The sequence below is a fragment of the Elephas maximus genome, chromosome 3, assembly GCF_024166365.1.
Source record: "Elephas maximus indicus isolate mEleMax1 chromosome 3, mEleMax1 primary haplotype, whole genome shotgun sequence".
Lineage (NCBI taxonomy): Eukaryota > Metazoa > Chordata > Mammalia > Proboscidea > Elephantidae > Elephas > Elephas maximus.
In genome coordinates, this window is record NC_064821.1 from 107041879 (window position 1) to 107069017 (window position 27139).

Consider the following 27139-nt stretch of genomic DNA (forward strand, 5'->3'; position numbering starts at 1 on the left):
GTATAAAGCAAGGTGTATATAAATTTTTGTATGAGAGGCTGCCTTGATTTGTAAACTTTCACTTAAAGCACAATAAAAATTAGAAAAAAAAAGAGGATAATGCACCACATTTTGTATAAATGTGCAGGATTGTCTTTTCCCAAATAGAAGATGTTTTCTCTCACCTTAGTTTCCTGCCAGCAGTGTTACTAACTTTACCCTTTCCTCATCAACCTCTGTGCAATGCATATTGTACTCACTAACTCTGATTTAAAGGTGTGGAAAGGCTATGAGTTGAACAGACTTTCAGAACCACTTCATAGAATCTCGTCAGTATATTCGGCTGTTCATCTATTCATCAAATATTTAAGTATTTACTCTGTGCCAGGTATTCTACTGGGTACCAGGGTTTCAGCAGAAACAATGCAAAAACAAACAAACAAACAAAAAAAACAAAAAACTTCTCCTGTACAACTTTTATTTTAATTATGGGTGGCTGAAAATGAGTCATATAGTATGTTATAAGGTAATAAGTGCAGTTACAGTGGAGAAAATTAAGACAGGGAAGATACATAGAGAATTCAGGGGATGGAGAAGGTTTGCACCCCTGGTTATGTTGATCAAGGAAGGCCTCATTAGGAAAGCCACATTTGAGGAAACATTTGAAAGAGGTGAAGTAACCAGCCTAATTTTTCTTATTATATGGGCAATGATACCTGTGTTGTAAGGGATTGATATGAGAATATTTAGTATATGTCTTCATTAATATACCTCAGCGCCAACACATAAGAAATGTTCAATAAATGCTGGTTTTGTTTCCTAGTTATATGCCTCCAGTGCTTTTAGACCCTGACCTTTTAAAGGGTCTCTTTTTAAAATAAGCTTTTTTAAAATATCTTATTTAATTGAAAATGTGTTGTGGGAAAACTTTTTGTTGTTGTTAAACGCTAGAAGAAAAGATCACCCATAATTTCAGTGTTCTCTTTTCATATTTGGCTATGTGTATTTACATATTTGTAGTTGGTATACCCAACCTTTTGCTATGTGTCAGAGACAGGATGTGTGCTCTTTCTGTATAACATTATCACACATTTTTACATTTTTTTTACATTGGTTCCTCAATTATAAATGCCCGCAGAGTATTCTTTCATTTCGGTAAGCTATGATTTTATCCCTTCTAAATTTTGTTTTGTTGTTGTTGAGAATATACACAGCAATACATATCCAATTCAACAGTTTCTGCATGTACAAAATAGTGACATTGATTACATTCTTCAAGTTGTGCAGCCATTCTCACCTTCCTTTTCTGAGTTGCTCTTCCCTCATTAACATAAACTCACTGCTTCCTGTTTAATCTTTTGAGTTGCTGATATCAATTTGATTCATATAGTTTTTAAAAGAGCATAATGCTCAAGGTAGAATTTTTTTTTTTTTTTAACTAATTAAGCTAAACTGTTGTTTGGTTTTAAGATGACTTTCGGGAATATTTTTGGTTTAAAGTTTAAAGATCATCTTAGAATGATTTCCTTTTTTTAAAATTGCCTTATTGTTGGAAATTTAGGTCTTAAGCCAGGAATCTTTTGCTTTTTTCTATAATGCAGACCAAAAAAGCCCAAACATGTTGCTGCCAAGTTGGTTCTGACTCATGGCGACCCCACATGCTACAGAGTAGAACTGTTCCATAGTGTTTTCTTGGCTATAATCTTTATGGAAGCTATCCACTAGGCCTTTCTTCCATGAAGCTGCTGTGTTTGAACATCAACCTTAAGATTAGCAGCTGACCGCAAACTGCTATGCCTCCCAAGCTTCTATTAAAAAAAAAAAAAAAAAAAAAAACCAAAACCATTGACATGGAGTTGATTCTGACTCACAGTGACTCTATTTGTTACAGAGTAGAACTGAGCCCCATAGGAGTTTTTTTGGCTGTAATCTTTATGGAACCAGATCTCAAGGCCTTTCTAACCACTGGGTGGGTTAATAGCCAAGCACAAACCATTTGTGCTTCCTAACCAAAAAAAAAAAAACAAAAAAACCCAAACCTCATGCTGTCGAGTTGACTATGACTCATAGCAACCCTATAGGACAGAGTAGAACTGCCCCATAGAGTTTCCAAGGAGCCGCTGGTGGATTTGAACTGCCAAGCTTTTGGTTAACAGCCAAACTCTCAACCAGTGCAAAGGGTACTTTAATTAGCCAGTCAGAACCCATTTCACAGATAAGACTACTAAAGGCTGCATGAATTGAATGACTTGTCGAAAATTAAAAGCTAGATAATAGCAAAGGCATATTGCAGCTTAGAGGGCTCATTTATTTATTCATGAAATATTTATTGAGCTTCTGTTATATGCCAGACACTGAGCTAACATCTATGGTAAGCAAAATGCATAAGGTTTTTGCTCTCATAGATCTTAGATTCTGGGGCGCTGTGGGAGCGTGATAATAAACAAGTCAAAAATAAGTTGATAAGTTAGTTGTAGATTATAAGAAGTGCTGCAAAAGAATAAATAGGGTGATGAGAGAGTAACTGGGGGAGGCCACTTTAGATAAGAAGTCAGAGAAGGCCTCTCTGAAGATACATTTGAGTGCAGCTTGAAGGATAGGAATGCGGAGAACTAGGGAGCAGGTGAGCGGCAGGTACAGCAACCCTGAGGTGGGAAAAGGGCTGGCATGTGGGAGGAATGGAATAGAAGGTGCTTGTTTCAGAGTGTCTGGGTCAAACTCAGTGAAAGGTAGAATGTCATTAAATGAAGCTGGTGAAGAAGACTGGGTGCTGATGGGCCTTGAGATCTGTGGTGATGTGTGTAGACTTTATTCACAATGCCAGGTGACGCCAGTGGAAGATTTTAAGCAGGGTATAGCCATGACGAGGTCAAGACTATAGGTTTTCCCTTCTTCCCCATCACATTTGTGATGAGTAAAATCATTTTTCGTGGCTACGGCTGGTGTTCTTAAGAGTTTAGTGTCTTTAGATGGTGGCTCTGGTTTACCACCCTGTCTTAGTTATCTAGTGCTGCTATAACAGAAATATCACAAGTGGATGGCTTTAATGAAGAGAAATTTATTCTTTCACAGTCTAGGAGGCTAGAGGTCCGAATTCACGGTGCCCACTCAAGGGAAAAGCTTTTTCTTTCTGTTAGGTCTGGGGGAAGGTCCTTGTCATCAATCTTCCCTGGTCGAGGAGCTTCTCAGCGCAGGGACCCTAGATCCAAAGGATGCGCTCTTCTCCTGGCACTACTTTCTTGGTGGTGTGAGGTCCCCCTGTCTCTGCTCACTTCTTTCTTTTATATCTCAAAAGAGACTGACTTAAGACACAACCTAATCTTGTCCATTGAGTCTGGCTTCACTAACATACCAAAAAAACCAAACCCGTTGCCGTCGAGTCAATTCTGACTCACAGAGACCCTATGGGACAGAGTAGAACTGCCCTATATCGTTTCCAGGGAGCACCTGGTGGATTTGAACCGCTGACCTTTTGGTTAGCAGCCGTAGCTCTTAACCATTATGCTACCAGGGCTTCCTTCACTAACATAACTACTGCTTATTCCACCCCATCAACACCGTAGAGGTAGGATTTACAACGTTTAAGAAAATCACATCAGATGACAGAATGGTGGACAATCATACAATACTGGGAATCATGGCCTAGCCAAGTTGACAGACATTTTTAGGGGACACAATTCAATCCATGACACACCCCATAGCCATCACTCTTGATGGGATGAAGCATCTTCCTATGTTATGGGCCAATGTTAATAGATTAGGCTTCCTTCTGAGGTGGATGGAGTTGTGGGGACAGAGGGAGGCAAAAGCTATTTACAGTGGCTTGAGCATTAGCTGCACTGCTTCTAGGAAGCTGTTAATCATGACACAAGAACAGTTTTCCCACATCTGTGGAGACTTGCTCTTTTAGGGATGGCTGTCTTGGCAAGTGTTTACAATTAAGATAATCACAGCATTATGGGGCAAAGCATTAAGCTCATTCTAGTGACCTTTCTGCTGGCCATCAATTGTAATATGGAGTGAGCATCAGTAATATCCTTGGCGTTGGAAACAAAAATACCAGGTCCTATTCTCTGGTTTTGACAGGACAGATTGACAAATTTCATCTTATTTCCCTCCTGAATTCTATTTCCTGAGCAAGCAGACATTAAAATGTGGTTTTCCCCCTTTTTCACTAGTGAACAAATGTAATTTTTAAGCCAGTGGGATGTACTGGGCCCTCCACAAGTTGCAGTGGATATTACCACTCAGTTACCAGAGATGGTCCTCTGCTTTAAATACGTGTTCTTCCTTATTTCTCCCAATAACCCTATTGATCAACAGGTTTTTCCTCCTTCCTATTTTCAAAATGTGAAAACTGAGTGTCCAGCAGGTAACATAACTTGCCCAGGGTCATATGCAAATAGGAAGTGGCAGAGTTAGGAAATAAATCAAGGGCTATCTGATTCCTAAGCCTGTGCTATCCTTTTTTCTTTCCTTTTTTGTTTTGAGTAGATAATATGTGGGAAAGGCACAACATCAAAAGGTACAGAAGTAGATACCTTTTGAATGTTGTACCTTTTCCCATCCCAGCTTCCTCTTTATTCTTCTCTCCAGAGGCAATTGCTGTACGCATTCTCAAGCTTTTGATTTTATACTTTGCTGCTGTCTCAAGTGGACGTGAGACCCAGAATCAAATCTCTGTAGGGAGGCTTGTTTGAGAAGGTGGCATATCAGAAACATTGAAAGAGTTTTTCAAAAATACACATGTGTATTTTGCACCTCACCTATATTCTGATGCTGTAGGTTTGAGGCGAGGACCCTAAAACAAATTTTGATCCCTCCATTGGCTACTCCATTGAGGACTATTGTTCAGGGTATTGCTAAAGCGCCTGGTATATGTTCAAGGTTCGAGATGTTACTTCCTCAAAACAGATGCAGGAGGTGTATTGGGAGGGTGGCATTTGTATTATATTCTGAAGAATGGGTTTGAGAAATGAGCATAGGGGCTGGTCTAGGTGAGCAAAATACCATGAGTAAAGGCAGACAGAGGTGCAGAGTGTTAGGTCAGGTGCCAGAAACTCAAATATCACGTGGGCCAGGCAGGTAATGTAAATATCTAAAGTGATAAATGGCAACTGACACTTGATTTGAGTGTTAGGTAATTGAGGAGAACCTTCAGTATACATCATATTATACGTAAGAGTACACATTATGTTTTTGAACATTCGGAATTAAAATTTTAGAAGGGTGAGGAAAATGAGTATAAATCCAGCTCTGATGAATGGTTCTTACATAACTGGATGGCCACACCCAACTTTGGAGGCCATTATGCTTGTGTTTCAACATTAGTTTCAAAGTTGTAGTCTCATTCTTGGAAAGTTTGTTTTCTATTTGTGGTAAATTTTGTGACTCTTTTCCCTAATCGTTAAATAAAAATGGTTCTTTGTTACCTTTGCTTGTGTGTGTGTATGTGACAGGAACTAATCCTGGGTTTCTTTCTGTTCTATTTTGAGTTCAACTGTTTGGAAGCATCTTCCCCTGCTCCACTGACACATCTTGGGAGCATTCCTTTCTGGAAGTTTTTTTCTCCCCCTGAGGCAACATCATTTATATTCCCCCTTGAGTATTTCGCTATCTTGTTCTAGGGTCCTAAAAGTAGAGCTTTTAGGAAAATGAGTGGGCTGTGGTTTGTTACATGACAGGTCTTTCCACTTGCAGGTTGAAGACCTCTAGCTTTCTTGATCTTATTTGATCTTCATTTTAGTACTGACAGTAGATCACACAATGGTCACACTTTCCTCGGTTACATTTGCTTTTATCCTTTGCTTGTCATAGCAAGATCATAAAATCCTGCTGCTTGTTAGCTTTGTCAATTTAAATAGGACCCCTTGCAAAGTGCATTGAATAGACATCAAAAAGCATAGCATGCAATGTGTTTGAAGGCATCAATCATCTGTAGCACCCACTCCTGTCATTTTAGTACTTTCTGCTCTCGATCTAAGAACTTGGAATACCAAAGGGGTGGACAACTGAAAGAGACAGATGAAACGGTTGATTTGTTTAGTTGCTAAATGCAGCTGGGACAGGTAATTAAACAGTCCTGCTCCTGCGGAGAAGCCTGCAGCAATGTAACATGAAGTCTCAGAAATCCAGCTGCACACAGATTTAGATTCAGAACTAATATTAGGTAGAGCTCTTTGAGATTGACAGATTTCGTAAACATCATCTCTGGTTTATTTGTTCAGCATGATTGGAGATGAAGCATGTGTGTTTTGTTCACCATTTAAGTTTCTAGGGAATGTGTGGTATTTACAGATATTTGGGGGAATAGCCCAGAAGGGCAGAACCCTGTGCCTGGAGGGCATGAATTCCATGGTTGAGCCTGTGCTGCTCCTAGGTGCGCCAACCTGTTCCTGACTTCAACTGTTCCATTGATGTGGGGAGTAGGGGTCAGCCATCTGAATAGATCAGGGACAGTAAACAGGGTGATTGGAACCAGTTTTTTCTGTAACCCTTTTATCTTTTATGGGGGTATATTATTATTTTCATAAGTACAAAGGACTTCTGGTGCATGTACAGCTGTGTCTTTATTTTAACTTGAGCACCTATTTCTATGCAGAAATTGCCACCATCATGCGCTCAGTTGCTTAAACCAAAAATTTAGCAATTATCTTTTTTGCTGACCTCCCACAAGCAGTCTCCCAGCAGGCTCTTTGTAAGGCTGATCATTTTTATCCTTTAAGTCTCACGTTAAATACCCGCTTCTCTGTGAAGCCTACCCTGACCCACTGTCCAAAATGACCTCCACCAGTTATGTTCTTATGTTACTACCTCTATTAGTTCCTTCATAGCCTTGATTACAATTAGTTATTCTCTTGTATAGTATTTGTTTGTTTGTGTTTGCTTGCTTTCCTGTTGGTTTATTGTCTGTCTTCCACACTGGATGTTAGCTCCATGAGGGTATAGACTGTTTCTTTCATTCACCCTGTATTTCCAGCTCTTAGCTCAATGCCTTGACATAGTTGACAACCCATCAATATATGCTGGATATCATGGCCAGGCTAGATCATTGATAGGGCCTCAGTGGTATGCTGATAAATATCTAGCTCTCTTTCAGAAAACAGTCCTAATTTGTATCATTTTCCCATATCTGTGGTGTAAATAGGAGCCCTAGTGGTGTAGTGGTTAAAGCATTCAGCTACTAACCACAAGGTCAGCAGTTCAAACCCACCAGTGGGAGAAAGATGTGGCAGTCTGCTTCCATAAAAATCTACAGCCTTGAAAACCCTATGGGACAGTTCTACTCTATCCTATCGGGCCTATGAATCAGAATCCGCTCAATGGCAGTGAGTTTGGTTTGGTGGTGTAAATACTCCTACCATGGCAGATTTCAAGCTATATGACACCACTGAACATACTGTGAACTGGGATGCTCACAGTAGCACCAAGTAGCACTTCATCTTGCATTGCTGCAGGCTTCTCTCTGGGAGCAGACCTGTTAAATTACTTGTTCTAGCTGCATTTAGCAACTAAAGAGATCAACCATTTCATCTATCTCTTGCAGTTGTCCACCCCTTTGCTATTCTGAGTTCTTAGGTAGCGAATACTTCTACTGTAAAGATATAATAGTTGTTGTTAGGTATCATTGACTCATAGCAACCCTGTGTACAACAGAACAAAATACTGCCCAGTCCTATGCCATCCTCACAATCTGTCCATTGTTGCAGCCACTGTGTCAGTCTATCTCGTTGAAGGCCTTCCTCTTTTTAGCTGACCCTCTACTTTACCAAGCACGATGTCCTTCTCCAGGGACTGGTCCCTTCTGATAACATGTCCAAAATATGTGAGACGAAGTCTCACCATCCTTGCTTCTAATGAGCCTTCTGGCTGTGCTTCTTCTAAGGCAGATTTGTTCCTTCTTCTGACAGTCCATGGTATATTCAGTATTCTTCATAAACACCATAATTCAAAGGCATGGATTCTTCTTCAGTCTTATGCATTGTCCAACTTTCACATGCATATGAGGTGATCGAAAACACCATGGTTGGGTCAGGCACACCTCAGTCCTTACAATGACATCTTTGCTTTTTAACACTTTAATGAGGTCTTTTGCAGCAGATTTGCCCAAAGTAATGCGCCTGACCCAAACCATGGTATTTTCAATTGCATCATATGCATGTGAAAGCTGGACAACGAATAAGGAAGACTGAAGAAGATGCCTTTAAATTGTGGTGTTGGCGAAGAATATTGAATATACCATGGACTGCCAAAAGAACGAACAAATCTGTCTTTGAAGGAGTACAACCAGAATGTTCCTTAGAAACAAGGATGGCGAGACTGCATCCTACATACTTTGGATATGTTGTCAGGAGAGATCAGTCCCTGGAGAAGGACATCATGCTTGGTAAAGTACAGGGTCAGCGAAAAGAGGAAGACCCTCAATGAGGTGGATTGACACAGTGGCTGCAACAATTAGTTCAAGCATAACAATTGTAAGGATCGCGCGGGACCAGGCAGTGTTTCATTCTGTTGTGCATAGGGTCGCTATCAGTCAGAACCGACTGGACTGCACCTAACAACAACAACAATGCATTGTTTGATTTCTTGACTTCTGCTTCCATGGGCTCCAAGTAAAATGAAATCCTTGACAACTTTAATATTTTCCCCATTTATCCTGATGATGCTTACTGGTCCAGTTGTGAGGATTTTTTTCTTTATGTCGAGGTGTAATCCATACTGAAGGCTGTGGTCTTTGATCTTTACAGTAAGTGAAGTAAACAGTAACCAGCAAGCAAGGTTGTATTACCTGCATGTTACAGGTTTTTAATGAGTTTTCCTTCAATCCTGATGCCATATTCTTCTTCATATAGTCCAGCTTCTCAGATTATAGATATTAGAAAGGTAGTAAAATAATTATGAAGTGATAAATTTTGAGTACTTATTAGCTTTGTTTTTAAAATTGTTTATTTAATTGTAACTTTATATAATTTAATTTTTAATAATGGTTATGTTTAACAACTGGCTTGCAAAATTCCTGAAAATTGAACAATCTGCTCTTGCAAGCTGGTTTCAGTACACCACTGGAGATGATCTATGGATTTATCCACTGACAGCTCTCTGCCCTGTAGTCTTTGACTCATAAACAAAGGAAGGAAGACAGTTGGCAAAGATGGGTGGGTAAACTGCTATTGCAGAAACATTTCTCTGAGAGTTTTTACTCACCTGCATTAAATATACCATTAGAGAAAGTGATGCTAACTTCTCCTTTCATTGTGATATACATGAGTTGGTACAATAACTAAAGAGAATGGGGTGGCAGCAGTGGGAAATAAACACTGTATTTTTTGTAAATAACACGCCTATATAAATAATGGGCCCACACATACATATATGTGGAAATGATGAAATTAAGTAAAACAGTTTTGGCATAGCATACCCATGCATATATTGCATGTATCTTGTGACGTTTTCAGAAGTGAATTTGAGCCTCATTTACCTGTCCTACCATACTATAGGTAAATCGTATTATTCTGTTCATTCTCTTTAATCTGCTGCTTATGTGTATAAAAATAGTCTGAAATGTTACTTTTGATCATAATTGTGTAATAAAGGTATAAACCATGGTCAAGAAGTCATGGGTTGAGTTTGGTAGTCTGGTAATAAACCAAAACTGTGCGCTTGTTTCTGTTAATTTAAAATGATAATTATAGCCCATTAGCTCAACAGTTAAATGTGAAAACCTTATCAGATTGTCTTAAGTGAAACCATTAGGTTATGTTAGGTCTGCTTATTTCATAGTTTAATTATGTCTTCTTACTGTCAGTTGAAGTCAGCAACATGGAAAAAAATTGGTATAGCCTGCTTACGAAAATAACGTGTGGGTGGTTGTACGGTTGGCAGAAAGACATAGCACGTGAATTATTTGCAAAAAAAAAAATACATTAACTCAGAGAGAGGGAACTGGAGTAAAAACAGCCTTAACTTTCCACTTGGAGTGCTAGAACATCTTATAGCCAGAGATGGTGTTAGGTCCTGAAGTGCTTGATGATCAACACCACTCAATTTTCAGGAAATTCACCCAGGGCCAGAAGCCCCTCTTGCCTATTTTAAGTCTTTGAGGTCTTAGTCAGCAGGGCTGCTTACCACTTTACATTTACTTATGTGTCTGTAGTCAGATGGGAATGAGCTCCAGATGGTATCTGTAGCAAGCCTGTGGAAGTCTGGGGACTCAGAGATGATTGAGAGGAGGTGATAAGGTCAGAGATAAAGGATCAGGAATAGGAGAAATAAGGCAAAGAGTCACATTATGGATACATTGCCACCCATGTAGGGTTTTCCCCTTACAAAGTGTAGTTACAGGTGGACCTTGTGTTTTCAGATAGACTATTGATAAAATATAAATAATAATTACTACCATTTATTATATTAGAGTTTAGTTAGCCAATAAGAAATTATTAGCTCCATCTGTGAAAGTCAGGGGATTGGAGTTTGGTGAATGCCCTTGACTTTTACATCCAACAACACTGAGACACTCTGTCTTTTAACACTGGCTAGAGTTTCTCAACCCTTGACTCATATCTTAGCCCGTAGAAATTTGTATAAGCCAAGAGAATTAATCCTAGAGTGGAATAATTATTACTGCCCTTATTACATTTACCTATGTGCCCCCCCCACCTCCACCAACAATTTTTCTCACTTAAGTTGACCAGATGGAAAGTGGTGTATTAGATGAGGTACCATTTTTCTTGGATTGGTTTGGTTCAAAAATATTTAATGAGTCTATATTTAGTGCCTAGTACTGTGCTAGTGGCACAGTTTATAAAGATAAAAAGATATAGGTGTTGCACTCAGGCAGGGGAGTGGGGAGGGCATCAAGAAAACAGGAATTTTAAACACAGCATGCTGTGGGTTGTGATAGAGATGTACATAGAGTGTCCTTGGAGCCCAGGTGAAGACACATTAACTCAGATACTAGAAAGTGTTTTCTGGAAGTGACAGTAACTTGGTATTGAAATGTGGGTGGCAGTTAGATAATAAAGGGGAGTTAGGACCTTCTGAGGGTTGGAGAGCCCTGTAGAAAAGTGAAGCACAGAATACATTTTGGTAGGGCCTGGAGTTTAGATGTGGAGGCAGGACTTTGTGCCTCTGTCTCTCCATTCCCAGTGAATCTGAAAGGAAAAGAGGAGGGAGATGAAGAAGGCAAATGACTTCATAATTTTACTTGAGGCTAGTTTTCCCATTATTGTCTTCTTTGGGGATTTTAGGAGCCCTGGTGGTGCAGTGGTTAACATGCTCAGGTGCTACCCAAGAGGTTGATGAGTTGAAGCCCCCAGCCACTCCACAGAAGAAATATGTGGCAGTCTGTTTCCATAAAGATTTACACCCTTGGCAGCCCTATGGGACAGTTCTACTGTGTCCTACAGGGTTTTATGAGTTCACAGTGGGTTAGGTTTTGGTTTTTGGGACTTCGGTGATCTGTTTCAAGAGGTGGAATTTATCGAAATAATACTTGATGGGGAAGTAAAAACCAGAGATATTCTTGTCATATTTCATGTTATTGCTCTATGTTTTGCTACAGCTGCTACCTATTCATACTCTGAGGCTCGGTGTGGAAGTGGATTCCTTTGATGGACACCATTACATCTCTTCAATTGTTCCAGGTGGCCCTGTTGCTACACTTAATCTCCTACAGCCAGAGGATGAGCTTCTTGAGGTAAAACTTATGAGAGAAAAAAGATCTCATTCAGGGCAGAAATTTTTAATTTCTAAAAAAATGTATCCTCACCAGAAATCTCCTGCATGGCAATGTCACGTGAACTCTACGTTGAAAAATATTATCAGCGTATCCATTATAAATGATAAAGATGATAAAGGAGTAGATAATATGCTTTCCATTCATTCTACCTGTCTCTTGGGGTTCCTGAATGCTGAGATGTCCCTGAGTGCTTACTTAAGTGATTGGCTAAGATAAAGTTAATGTTCTTTTTTTTAGTGTGGTAGCATAATTGTTATTTCTTTTCAGCAAAATTATTTCTCAGAGTCTAATCACTGATTCTTGTTTGGAACATGTATCACATTTATTTGCAGATTTGTTGATTACTTCTGTTAAGAATTATAGCTGGATGACCTCAAAGACTTATCTATAGTTGACTGGGTTTTCAAACTGTCTCTGTGGAACTCCTCTCTATACAGCTGCTTCTAGTAGGCTCCCTTAGGCTCCTAGCCTCCTTTCAATCAGAGCATTTCTAGAGCACGTCTGCTTTGACATGACTTTGAGAAATTTTGTTAGATTGGAAACACAGCAAACAAGCAAACAAAATAACATTTAAAACTCCCAATTTTCAAGATAATAAGGCACTGGCTTCCCTAACTTTATACACTGAATTAATGGCAGAATGCTGACTTTAGTTCATGTTTCCTAACTCCCCCATCATTGTTCTTTCAAATGTATCACACTACCTCCTAAGCCCCTAAAGAGATGTGGGGGAATGGTCAAATATGGAAAAGGCTGCATACAAAAGAGTTCTCCCAAGAGTTAGGATCCACAAGAAGCCGCCCTAGGTTGGGTTTAATAGAAACAACCTAGTGGCCTTAGGATTATAGGAATTTCTTCCTGAAAATTGTTTGTTCAAAGTGAAATGGCAGGGGTAGAAAATGGGTTTCATGTTGGGTGCAATTGCAGTTTATTTGTAGTGGCCGGCCACCTAGAGGAGTATGTTGAGAAGAATTCTGGTTTGGATTTTGAGCTCAATCATCAGCAGGGGAGGGTATTGGATTCCAGTTTTAAGATGTAGTAAGTTGTCTATCTTTAGAGGTGTTCAAGGGAATGGTATTGGGCTGCTTACTGGAGACTAATGCCCTAGATTTTAGTAGATGACTTATGTTTTCTTTTTGATGCTGAGATCATTGGCAGGGTACGTGGGATAGCTTTGTAGATATCATATGTGGCAACCTATAGATTTTATAGATTAGAGGTTATTGCTACAGTATGTAGCCATTAAGTATTAAGACAAGATATATGTGTTTGGGAGATGTACTGGTATCCGTAAAAATCAATTGAGTTCACTGTGAATTCACTGCTAGTATATCGTAGGGTGCTAAAGAAATGTTGGCTGGATCTGAGTAGAGCAAGTGTAGATGATCCCAGCCATCAACTGCATCCTCCATGCCTCAGCTAATCTATATGTAAGAATTCAAAAAATTTTCATGCTACCTTATTATACCCAACTCTACTACAAGGCAGTAGGCTCATGGGTATTCTAAAGTATGGATTTCTAGTAAAGAACTTGGGATAAGGAAAGAAGCACAGAATTGGATGTGAGAAGAGCTGCTTTTGGTGTTCTGAGTTTGCCACAGCTTAGCCATGTGTTCACTGCAATGTCACTTAACAGTTTTAAGGATCTGTTTATTAATAGATGCCTACCAGAATGTTCCTCAGAAGTGAGGATGGTAAGATTTTGGTTTGCTTCCTTTGGACATTGGTCAGCAAAAACCAGTCACTAAAAAAGATTGTCATGGTTGGTAAAGTAGAGGGTCAGTGAAAATAAGGGAAACCCTCAAGGAGATGGACTGATGCGATAGCCACAGTCATGAACTCAAACATACCAACTATCATGAAGATGATACAGGACCAGGCAGCATTTCATTCTGTTACACATAAGATCACCATGAGTCGGAGCTGCCTTAACAGCAACTAACAACAGTAGCCATAGTATTTTCAATTCATCATATGCATGTGAAAGCTGGACAGTGAATAAGGAAGACTGAAGAAGAACTGACACCTTTGAATTGTGGTGTTGATGAAGAATATTGAATATACCATGGACTGCCAAAAGAATGAACAGATCTGTCTTGGAAGATGTATAACCAAAATGCTACTTAGAAGCGAGGATGGTGAGACTTCGTCTTACATACTTTGGACATGTTGTCAGGAGGGATCGATCCCTGGAGAAGGACATCATGCTTGGTAAAGTACAGGGTCAGTGGAAAAGAGGAAGACCCTCAATGAGATGGATTGACGTAGGGGCTGCAACAATGGTCTCAAGCATAACAACGATTTTAAGGATGGTGTAGGACTGGGCAGTGTTTCGTTCTGTGGTACCTAGGGTCGCTATGAGTCGGAACTCACTTGGTGGCATCTAATAACAACAGCAACCTCACTGTGAGAAATTAATGGAATTTATCCATGTAAACTATAAAGCGTTATCTCACAGTGAGGTATTGGTGATATTTTCACTATGAAAAAGGCTTCATAATGGCCTTTATGGGATAGAATGAGAATTGAATGAGGTAATTTAGTAGGACAGTACTTATACAAAATTATGTACACTAGAAATGTTTATGTGTGTTTTCTAATCAGAAAATCTGAATAATTCGGTCTTGACAGCACTTGAGAGGGTCTCAAGTTGAAGGACCTAGAGAAATATTGTGAATTCTAAAATAAAAATTGGCTTGTTCTGACTACCAGAATATAGAAATAAAAAGTCTCTGTAAAATAGCCAAATAAACTCCTGAACTTAAAATGGTGTGTGTGTGTGTGTTTAATGTTCTCCTTAGAGCTTAAAACCAGAAACACAAATATACTTTGGGGTTAGAACACTGTGCCAAGTCTCAGCCCAGAACAGCTATTTACAGCAGCCATAAATCCTCTCAGATAGGAGCTGGTAATGGGAAATGTGACCAGTCCCTTCAGCTATTGAGAGTAGTGAGGAGGACTACCAGGCTCTGCTATAATAACTGGAGACAATTCAAATGAATAAATGATGAGCTAAATAAATATTTAAATGTACTCCAAGATAAAAACCTGAAAAGTGATTTTCTAATTTGTTGAAGTAATGTGAAACACAGACTAATACTTGTGTATGGGTAGAATTCCTGCTTTGATTGTATCTGCTTGTTTTCTTTTAGTTTAGGTAACTACTCATTCAGCTGATTTCAGAATTTTCTGTGCTTGTGGTGCCAGTTGGCCCGAGGGGTATGATGTGACCAGTGATGGGTATCTCTTTGCCTCTTGTGTGAAGATGGATTTGCAATTCTTCCAAGGAAAAACCTTTAATCTGCTGCTGAAGTTGCCGTTCCTTAGAATCCTTTCATCAGTCTCAGGGCCCTGGGAGAAGATATTTACTTTTCTGCTAGGGCTAGTTCCCTGAGGTGCATTTGTAGGTCTGTTGACCATGTGGTGGCTTCTTTGTAAATAATTAAGAGGTAGGGAGATTATGTCTGGCCTGATGATTAAGCGCTTGGTATGTTACAGGCCTGAGAGTAGCTCCCAGGGATGACTGCTTAGAGGCTCAGCTTGCTGCAGATGGGACCCTTCCAACAGCCCAGTATCCTCTTATTCTCTGGCGCAATGACAGATTTTGTGGAAAGGTTACTCCCAGTATAGTTTCAGTCCTGCCAGTTATCTGGACGTTAGCGCTGAACCTGTCAGAGACTAATGCCAATTAGAAATACCTTTAAAAATAAGAGTGCTGATAAACCCTCATAGGTAGGTAAGAGTCAGATGTAATTGGAATTGTGGTCATGCTTCAGCTTTCTGGGGGTTGCAGGCAGATCAGCTTTTAGTGACCTGTAGTCAGAACTGAGAGAGCATCCTGAGCTAATGTCATTTGTATGAAAAGTTATAATAGACTTACTTTTCTAGATCATATGTAAAATCTAGATAATGTTTTTGGAGATAGGGATTAATCATTAATAGGGAATAGTTGGTTATCATTTAAAAAAAAAATACAGGGATGTTTCCATAAAATAATTGGAAAATTGACGCACTTTCTACACTAGAGTTGGGATCGACTCTGCGGCAACTGGTTTTTTAAAGGATAGTATTTTTTTAAAATTGTAGGTGAAGATTTACAGAACAAACTAGGTTCTTATTAAGCAGTTAGTACACATGTTATTTTATGATATTGGTTCTCAACCCCACCACCGGTCAACACTCTTCTTCTCGAACTTGGGTTCCCTATTACCACCTCTCCTGACCTTTCCTGCTGTCTAGTCCTTGCCCCTGGGCTGGTGTGCCCCTGTAGTCTCATTTTCTTTTATGTCTAATCTCTGAATGAAGGGTAAACCTCAGGAGTGACTTCAGTACTGAGCTAGAGGGGTGTCCGGGGGCCATACTCTCGGGGTTTCCCCAGTCTCTGTCAGGCCAGTAAGCCTGTTTTTTTTTTTTTTTTGTGAGTTAGACTTTTGTTCTGGATAGTATGTTTTCAAGGATAAAAACCCATTGCTGTTGAGCTGAATTCCGACTCAGCAGCCCTATAGCATCTGCACTTTTAGGGAACATTCTGGTAGACAGAATACACCTACTCCATAGGTTTTCCAAGGCTGTAAATCTTTATGCAAGCAGACTGCCACATCATTCTCCACTGTGGAGTGATTTCGGTTAGCAGCCAAGTGCTTAACCACTGCACTACCAGGGCTCCTGTTTTAAGGATAGATGGGTAGAAATAGACCGGAGAATATAACGTTGGAGCATAGACTATAACATGGAAGCGCAAAAAATTAGAAAGATCTCTTACCCAGTAATAATTGTATGCTGCACACATTTACTGCTATATATTCACCCACGTTCAGTAAAGGGGCTTCAAGTTTCATGAATTTTAAAAGTTTCTAATGTTTTAAGTTATTTCTAAATGATTAAATCTAGGCCTTTTGTTTATAAGGAAAATTAACCCATCTTTTTAAAATTTTGATGGATGGATGTAGGCAACAGATATTGTGTGTTTTTTTTTTTTTTTTTTGGTCATTTGGGGCCTCCTTAGTTCTGACGTATTCCTTGTCTCTCTTCCTAGGTCAATGGTGTACAACTCTATGGAAAATCTCGCCGAGAAGCTGTCTCCTTTCTTAAAGAAGTGCCACCCCCTTTTACCTTGGTTTGCTGTCGACGGTTGTTTGATGATGAGGCCTCTGTAGATGAACCAAGGGCCACTGAACCCTCTCTTCTTGAGCAGGAGGTACTAAATGAATATACTGCAGTTCCCATTCACCAAGGACTTGCTTGCTATTATATTGCTTACTATTGCACTATGAAGAGAGGTGGGGAGATCCCCCCCTCCAGTTTTTTTTTAATTTGGCTATAGTGCTCTGTTCTCCAAGGCAACAATGCATAGCTCTTCAAGTTGTTACTTTTCATTTAATGTCATAAAACTCTTTTTTCTTTACCTTGAAAAGTCGGTGACATTAATGCGCATGCACTTTGATTTGAGAGTCTTTTTTAGTAATTGCCTGGACTCATTACTTTTCCAGTTCAACTCAGTTAATCTTAATAAGTTTAAGATGCTGGTGAGTATAGAATATCTAATGGACTTCCCTTTTTCAGAGGCTTAAAAATACAAAGATCTATGACCGATTTTAAAGTGAGTCTAGAAATTGCTGTGAAAGCCTTCAGGAGGTCAGAGAACGAAGTAATACTTTCTGTGCTTTTCATACTCCTTTTTATACATTATTACATCATAATTATGAAAACAGTTTTGAGCACATGTGTTGTCATCTTCTATCATTTGTAACCTCATCATTTAGGCCCCTTATCCCCCTTTCCAGACTCTTTTCTAGTTCTATTAACACCAGTTTAGATACACAGAGCCTTTGCATTTATCTACTTCAGGTCTGGATTTCAGGACACGTGGGCCCTAACCTTGGCACCAGGCCAGTTGCCGTTGAGTTGATTCCGACTCTTAGCAATCCCGCGTGTTTCAGAGTAGAACTGTGTACCCCAAGGTTTTCAATGGCTGTGACTTTTTTTAAGTAGATTGCCAGGAATCCTGACACCACCACTTAATAATTACGAATCTTTGGGCAAATAAACTTGGCTTTCTGTTCTTCACATTCCTCATCTGAATATGTGGATAGTTATAGTACTTACCCACCTCATGAGCTGATGTGAGGAGGAAGTGAAGTAATAATGCAAATTTCTAAGCACAATGCTTTGTAAATGGAAAGTAACTCCTCCAGTCTACAAGCCTTCCCTTTCTGATTCTCTAAAGCACTTAAGAGCGTAGCACTGCTTTATAATCATTCATATTTTAGTGTATATTAGTCTTGTTTTTCCAAGAAGACAGTTAGCTCCTTGTGGGCAGAGACCATATCTTAAAATTATTTTGTGTATCATAATGTGTCTATTCTGTACTGGGTATGTAAAAAATGCTTAGTAACTTAATGAGTATTGATTGAGAAGCTTCTTCTTTTTTTTTAATTTTTATCTTTTGTAAAAAATATTTTAAGGAACAAACTCAGAGGCTACTGAGATTGTGATTTTTTCCATCCTTACTAAAATGAAATGTAGGTGGTGGCTTACCTCTGAAGGTTGATAAAAATGCCTTTAATCTAATCTTATAGGGTGTGTAAATCACCAACTTGCTGACTCTTATGCTCGCATTGTCACCCTTTAACACAGTGGGTGAACAACAGCTTTGAATTATGCTAAATGTCAGCCTTGCTGCCCATTAGTTGATTGCTTTTCTATTCTGTAAATACAGGGGTTATGCAGAACTAATTGTATCGAAAATGATATATATCAGGATGGAGTATAATACTGTATACACCTTGGATGCCTTGAAAGTTCTATAAACTTGGTATTTTTAATTGCATCTGGCATCTTAAAATCCTGGCTCTCTTTTCTTTCTCTCTCATTTCTCATTTATTCCGATACCGTTTTATGTTCTTAAACCCTGTTTGGTTAGGCAGCTCAGCCAAAATTCTAATACTCATTAAATCAGTGAGGGTATTAAATGCCCCAGTAAAGCATCCATGATGTTGTAGAGTCACTGGAACTTTACTTTTATTTTTATTGTGCTTTAAGTGAAAGTTTACAAATCAAGTCAGTCTCTCATACAAAAATTTATATACACCTTGCTATATAATCCTAATTGCTCTCCCCCAATAGGACAGCACACTCCTTCCCTCCACTCTCTCTTTTCATGTCCATTTGGCCAGCTTCTGTCCCCCTCCACCCTCTCATCTCCCCTCCAGACAGGAGATGCCAGCATAGTCTCATGTGTCTACTTGAGCCAAGAAGCTCATTCTTCACCAGTGTCATTTTCTATCCCATAGTCCAGTCCAATCCCTGTCTGAAGAGTTGGTTTTGGGAACGGTTCCTGTCTTGGGCTAACGGAAGGTCTGGGGACCATGACCTCCGGTGTCCTTCTAGTCTCAGTCAGACCATTAAGTCTGGTGTTTTTACAAGAATTTGGGGTCTGCATCCCACTGCTTTCCTGCTCCCTCAGGTGTTCTCTGTTGTGTTCTCTGTCAGGCCAGTCATTGGTTGTTGCCAGGCACCATCTAGTTCTTCTGACCTCAGGCTGATGCAGTCTCTGATTTATGTGGCCCTTTCTGTCTCTTGGGCTCATAATTAGCTGTGTCTTTGATGTTCTTCATTCTCCTTTGTTCCTGGTGTGTTGAGACCAGTTGATGCATCTTAGATGGCCGCTTCCTAGTGTTTAAGACCCCAGAAGCCACTCTCCAAAGTGGGATGCAGAATGTTTTCTTAATAGATTTTATTATCCCAGTTTTCTTAGATATCCCCTGAAACCATGGTCTCCAAACCCCCATCCCTGCTATGCTGGTCTATGAAGCATTCAGTTTGTTCAGGAAACTTCTTTGCTTTTAGTTTAGTCCAGTTGTGCTGACCTCTCCTGTATTGTGTATTGTCTTTCCCTTCACCTAAAATAGTTCTTAGCTATGATGTAATTAGTGAAAGCCCCTCTCCCTTTTTCCCTCCGTCCCTCTTCTCATAACCATCAAAGGATATTTCCTTCTCTGCTTAAACTATTTCTCCAGTTCTTATAATAGTGTTCATATACAATATTTGTCCTTTTGCAACTGACTAATTTCACTCAGCATAATACCTTCCAGATTCATCCATGTTATGCAGTGTTTCACGGATTCATCATTGTTCTTTATTGATGCGTAGTATTCCATTGTGTGAATATACCATAATTTATTTATCCATTCATCTGTTGTGGAACTTTACTTTTTATTGGAAGGTATAAGTGTTTTGTTTTCAAGTATACCACGTCTTTACATCAGGCTGATGTATACAGAGGTTACTGATCTATAACTTTCCCACTAATTTCAAGTTTTGTAATTCGAGAACCAAGAAATTGTTCCCAAGGTTAGATTCAATTTAGCATGGATTGGGTATTGACCATTCATGTCCTGCAGCCCCAGTTTGAGATCTGGACCAACCCTAATTTTAAAAATGTTTTTGTAAAGGGGAGATGAGAGGGCAGCGGTGTTCAGAAGCTGGCCGAATGGGCACGAAAATAGAGAGTGGAGGGAAGGAGTGCCCTGTCTCATTAGGGGAGAGCAACTAGGAGTTTATAAAGCAAGGTGTATATAAATTTTTGCATGAGAGACTGAGTTGATTCATAAACTTTCCCTTAAAGCACATTAAAAATTAAAAAAAAAAAAAATTAAACCAAAAAAAATTCTTTTTTTTTTCTGTGTTAGCTAAGGACCCTCACTCTTTCCAAATTAGAATTTTTCCTCCTTTGATTCCATTAAATATAGTGCTGTCGTTAGGTGCCATTGAGTCAGTTCTGACTCATAGCGGCCCTGTGTGCCACAGAACGAAACACTGTCTGGTCCTGCACCATACTCACAGTCGTTGTTTTGCTTGAGCCCATTGTTGCAGCCACTGTGTCAGTCCATCTCATTGGGGATTTTCCTTTTTTTTCCACTGCCGCTGTACTTTACTAAGCATGATGTTCTTCTCCAGGGACTGATCCCTCCTGACAACATGTCGAAAGTATGTAAGACGCAGTCTCGCCATCTTTGCTACTAAGGAGCATTCTGGTTATATTTCTTGCAAGACATTTTCTTATATGGGCATTCAAAATTATGTTTGTAGGAGTGATGCATTTTCATTTACTAAGATTATGCAACTTTTATAGAAGCATACTTTTTAAATTATTATTTAGTTGATAGTTAAAAGGGAGTTTCAAGAAAAACTCTTTCAAAGATGGATAAGTCATTAATGGGTTGAACAAATATTTATCAAGTGTGTACTATGAGTCAGGCACTATTGTGGGTTGAGTGGATAAACTGTATGGTAGCCCTTATAGAGTTTCCAGTGTAGTCTAGGTACCAGGGGCTTTTTTAGATAGTAGGGCTACCAAAAAAAAAAAAAAAAGAAGAAGGAGGAGAAGAAAATTCTTGAGCTTTAGATAGAAGCTTAGAGTATCTTGGGGGATATAAATCAAATGAAAACAACAGTAAGCCAAGCCCATTGCCTTCGAGTTTATTCCAACTCGTAGTGATCCTATAGGACAGAGTAGAACTGTCCCATAGGTTTTCCAAGGCTGTAATCTTTATGGAAGCAGACTACCACATCTTTCCCCTGCAGAGTGGCCAGTGGGTTCGAACTGCTAACCTTTTGGTTAGCAGTCAGCTACTTAACCACTGCGCCACCAGGTCTCCTAAAATAATAATATAACACTATAAATAGTATAAAAACTGAAGGTTGAAACACCATTCTTCCTCTAAATAGTCATCTCACTGGTCCTCTATCAGATTCCTACAATTCTACCTAGCAGTGAACCTTTTCCCTGAAAGGAAGAGGATGCCTGGAAGAGGGGGATTTTGAGGTGTGAAGTCAGGGAAAGTAACCAAGAAACTGTGTGCTAGGCAGTTGTGCTGGCCTACCTCCTCTAAGATCAGATTTTCATTGTTTTAATGCATTGATTTTTACCTGTGTTTAGACTTATGTGATTCCTTTTGGACTTGGTTTTTTTTTTTTTTTTTCCATCTTCTTTTCCCTAGCAAAGTTTGTCCTGAAAAATTCTAGGAAGCAGCTGATGTGGTTTCTGTGTCCCGCACTGGGCTGTCTCTGTGTTGGCACCTTTCCCTCTGTCTTTCACTGTGATTATGAATCCAGGTATCCCTGCTTAAATATTATAACCTTCTACCTTGTATGACGTTTTCAATTTTACTTAAATTGCATATTTTTCCTTTTATGCTTCTAATGGGATGACAGAACTCATTGAAGTATAAGAGGTCAGTTTTAATATTTTGAATGAAATAAGTACTTTATATTAAAAAAAAAACTGTATGAATCTGCATTTTTTGACTGTTTGAATTTTCATGAAGATCTTACACTTGAGTGTGTGTGCTCCAGTGCATGCCCCTTTGAAAAAGTTTGAAAAGAAAAACTACGCATGCCAAAGAGAATTCCCAGTTTGAGAAGAGACTGTGAAATTCCTGAGATGTTGATTCTTTTCAGAATTGAAAGGACAGTGTTTTGAAGCATTTATCTTCTTTGGTATTTCAGGTAGACCACAATATAGATGTCAATACCGAAGAAGAGGATGATGGGGAATTAGCACTATGGTCTCCTGAAGTCCAGATTGTTGAACTAGTGAAAGATCATAAAGGCTTGGGATTCAGCATTTTGGATTACCAGGTATAAGGACTATCATATGGGTTTTTTTGGAGCAATTAGTTTGTATTAAAGTTATATAAAGTCGTTCTTGTTTAAGGCATGCATTAACTTAAGCAAAATGGAGTGATTTGATATATAATGTTACTATCCAAAGATGGGGTGTTACTATTTTCTTTGTGACCTTTACAATCGATAGCTCCCTTAGTGAATACAATGATGGATTACATAATAACTGGACAATAAGGGAAGCAATAGTTTTATACACGTGGATGCTTTTGGAGACTAAAATTCAATGAACTTTGTTTACATGGAGGTTTTTTTTTCTTTTTTTTCTCCCCAGCTTTATTGAGATGTATTTCACATACCATAAAACTCACCCACTTAAAGTGTATAGTTCATGGCTTTTAGTATATTCACAGAGTTCTGGAACTATCACCACTGTCTGGTTTTCGAATATTTTCAGTACCCCCAAATGAAACCCCATACACATTTGCAGCCATTCCCAATTCTTGCTCTGTCCTCCCTCTCCCACCCTATCATAAGGAGGTTTTTATATCCTGGCTTACCTCAGTGAGTTCAATCATGTAGACATGTTCTTAATGAAATTATAAAGAAGTTAGGTAGTGGGGTAAACTTACTGATGCATTTGTGGAAAATGTGAAAGGTCACAAAAGAATGTCTGTACTTTATACCAGTTTACTAGTTACTGTAGTATTTTTAGAACTCCAATTACCATGGGGGATTAAACCTGTTGGCAAGAAATCTCTTCACTTTTAACATGCATATTTTAATGCTGCCTAAACACATTGTGGTTTAATAAAGCAAAATGTACTCTATCAAAGCACATAAAATGCCAAGTGATATAAAAATCAATTCTTTTTTTTTTTTAACATAATAAGGCAATCGGGAACAGATTAAAAGAAAAATACTTTGAGCATTATGTAAGAACAGTAAATTCCTTATTTTGGCACTGTGACTTAAGATTACTGAAATAGATCATCTCTATTTCATTTTTGCTGGCATATTTCTGTGCCAGAGAGCCCTTTCTTTATTAGAACTGTTCTTTGGAATGTTATTGAATTATGAGTTGTTGATTAAAAATAATGCATATTTTGGGAAGGGTTTTTTAATCAAGAAATATCAATAGTAGAAGATTCTGAAAGTTTTTATATTGCTTAATATTGGGGCATATAAAACAAATAGCAGGGACTATGTCATTTTTTCTTTTCATCGTGACTGTATTACCTATCACATAAGTAGGTGGTTAATAAATAATTGCAGAACGAATAAAGTATAAACCAAAAAACCAAACCAAACCCAGTGATGTCAAGTTGATTCCGACTCGTAGTGACCCTATAGGACAGAGTAGAACTGCCCCATAGAGTTTCCAAGAAGCGCCTGGCGGACTCGAACTGCCGACCCTTAGGTTAGCAGCTGTAGCACTTAACCACTACGCCACCAGGGTTTCCGAAAAGGTTACCCAGAATTGACTATAACTGAATGAACAAACTCAATGCGAGTTTTTGTTAGCTATTTTGATCACTGGGATTTAGAGAATACATTTCAAATGTGGTCTTAGATGTTCAGCTAAATTTCCATTATCATAGCAATCTATACACCATATAGGAATCTACATATATTTGCATATATATTATTACCCTTTTCAGTGACATATCTGTTTTATATTTTGAATATTGTAGATGGTAAGGTAGAAAGAAATGTTTCAGAGTTTTAAAAACAAGATTGAAAAAAAAAAGAACTTGAATAAAGGCTGGAAAGAAAGTCCTTGATAGTTCTGAAGAAGTTTAATCCCTGGTTAACAGAAAAATCCCTTTATTAGTTCTGAGCTTTACACTGTCTTAGTCATCTAGTGCTGCCATAGCAGAAATACCACAAGTGGATGGTGTTAACAAAGAGAAATTTATTTTCTCACAGTCTAGTAGATTACGGAAACCCTGGTGGCGTGGTGGCTAAGTGCTACAGCTGCTAACCAAAGAGTCAGCAGTTCTACTCTGCCAGGCGCTCCTTGGAAACTCTATGGGGCAGTTCTACTCTGTCCTGTAGGGTCGCTATGAGTCAGAATTGACTCAACAGCAATGGGTTTGGTTTTGGATTAGTAGATTACAAGTCCAAATTCAGGGTGTCAACTCCAGGGGAAGGCTTTCTTTTTCTCTGTCGGCTCTGGGGGAAGGTCCTTGTCCTCTATCTTCCCCTGGTTGAGGAGCCTCTCAGGCGCGCTCTGCCCCTGGTGCTGCCTTCTTGGTGGTATGAGGTCCCTGGCTCTCTGCTTGCTTCCCTGTCCTTTTATCTCTTGAGAGACGAAAGGTGGTGCAAACCACACCCTGGGGAAACTCCCTTTACCTTGGATTAGGGAGATGACCAGCATTAAGGGTGGTTTTAAATTCCAACCCTAATCCTCTCAACATAAAACTACAATTGCAGAATAGAGGACAACCACACAATGCTGGGGATCATGGCCTAACCAAGTTGATATGCACATTTTTTGGGGGACATATTTCAATCCATGACAACACCTTTTTTTTTAAACATATATATATGTAGTCCATTTTTAACAACGGAGTGTTTTTTTCTTCACTGCATTCCTAGAGATATGCATTAAACTATCTATTGCTGCTTAAGATTTAATTTTTATCTATAAAATTCTAGGGTTTTCCCCCCACTCATCTTCATCACAATCATCAACATACATACTGACATTTATTTCTGTTCAAATTATATAAAGTAATTTTGCTGTAAAAAAGTGTTGGATTTTTTTTTTATTAACTTTTATTAAGCTTCAAGTGAACGTTTACAAATCCAATCAGTCTGTCACATAGAAGTTTACATACATCTTACTCCGTACTCCCACCTGCTCTTCCCCTAATGAGTCAGCCCTTTCAGTCTCTCCTTTTGTGACAATTTTGCCAGCTTCGCACTCTCTCTATCCTCCCATCCCCCCTCCAGACAAGAGATACCAACACAATCTCAAGTGTCCACCTGATATAATTAGCTCACTCTTCATCAGCATCTCTCTCCCACCCATGGATTTTTTTGTTTTGTTTTGTTTTTGACTTTGTACTTCTCAAAGAATTGATAGAAAAACTTAATTTCCTAAATGCTACTTTTATTCAAATTAAATGGCTAAGCTTACTTCTGTAGCTAAACCTTGGAGGAAAAAGCATTCACTCTTAAGATACAGTTGTGTGCAGCATGTTTTCACAATTCGTCAGTGATATGTGATTTGGGTATGTAGAGTTTTATCTACCACGACATTTAGATGACAGGTAAACACAATTTAAAATTTGGTTTTGGACAAGTTAGTTAATAGGTTATACCTTCGCTTGTTTTAATTAGGTAATAAATTCTAAAGTTCAAAAAATATTTTTTTGCAAGGCCAGGGAAGGTTTAGCAAAAGCCAGGAAAGGCCAGGTTCTTGGCTGTTATTGTTTCAGTGCATCTTGTGTGAATTTATTAGGTAGCTGAATAGGGCCAGTGCAGATTTTCCCCCCAGGCTTAGCATATTTAGAATAAAAAGTCCTGTAGAAACATCTTTTAGAGAGATAGTGTTAGTAGAGTCACGGAACTTCAGGTTGGGAAGACCTGGATTAATATAGAGATTGAAAATTTTACTTTGGAATATTAATTACAGTTAATCACTTTTCTCACTAATGGTTTATCTCTAGAATAATAAGAACTTCCTGAGGAGCCTGACAAAATTATATACGTTTACTTCATTCATACTTATGTGCTTATTGGTGCTGTAAGGAATAGGGAATAGCTCGAAGAGTTGTTGTGGATTAAATGAAATAATGTGTAAGGAAATGGGAAATGTTACATTATAGAAATATGAGTATTAACAATCATCCGATTTAGAAAATAAACTACGTTTTTAATGTGTCCTCGAAGATGGCTCCATGCTACACCATGTTTGTAACTATCCATTTTTAACTGTGTCATTAGAGTATGAACATTAATAAGTAGATATCTTTGTTTAGTGAAGTCTAAATCTAAACCTAATTGTAAAATTGCATTTTCACATTTACCCAGCTCGTGATGAGCCATATGTGAATTATTGGCCAGGAATTTGCTTTTTATATAAATTGAGCTGAACCTTTAGGAAAAGATGCGTCAGCAAATAAAGGATCTTGAATTGGCCCATGGAACGATAGGGTGGTTGTCTGGCAGGTCAGTGATTCAGAACATGATGGAAGTCATAGAATTGAGCAGAGAAAAGAAGCATGATTTTATGTCTAAAATGAAAGTACTGAATCTGATATCCAGTTCAATGGTTCAGTCATATGGCCACAGATCGAAGTGTGGAAATTAATTTTGAGAAAGGCATTTTAAGTAGGTTGGGGCAAAGGAAAAAAGAAAGCAACAGGGAAGGCACAGTAATTATAATTGAGGTTATGTCTCCTCATTAGATCTCAGGGTAAAGCAATAGGTATTTTATCGGTATGATCTGAACAAAAGTATTGTTAGTCTCAAACATCCCTAGGTAGCACTCCGCTGAGCGGCTAGTTGAAATCCTGCCCTGTATGTGTATATATCAGAAGAGTCAGCGGTCACTGTGTAATATCATGCCTGATAGGAGTGAGTCCTGGAGAACAGTGATGTGCATAATTTGTCAAGAGTACGAGTACTATAGCTTAATTACTTTGTTTCTAAACAATATAAAACTCTTCAGAAATTTGATTATAAGTTTTTATAGTGTAGTTTCTTGTCAGTGTCCAGGTGTGGGTTCCATATTGTGCCTTAGTTATCTTTGTTTTTTTTTTTTTTTTTCCCCTCCCAGTATTTGTG

The 27139-nt window shown here is 38.7% G+C and overlaps 1 protein-coding gene across 5 annotated transcripts in view; it reads left to right on the forward strand.

The window, feature by feature from the left end:
- PATJ (PATJ crumbs cell polarity complex component) overlaps nt 1–27139 on the forward strand; it is a 417617-nt gene that overhangs the window by 65380 nt on the left and 325098 nt on the right. For all 5 annotated transcript variants that reach the window (XM_049879429.1, XM_049879433.1, XM_049879432.1 and 2 more), the window contains exons 15-17: nt 11540–11674; nt 16752–16913; nt 22226–22357. In XM_049879429.1, the coding sequence (XP_049735386.1) occupies nt 11540–11674; nt 16752–16913; nt 22226–22357 (429 nt within the window). The remainder of the gene's footprint in view (nt 1–11539; nt 11675–16751; nt 16914–22225; nt 22358–27139) is intronic.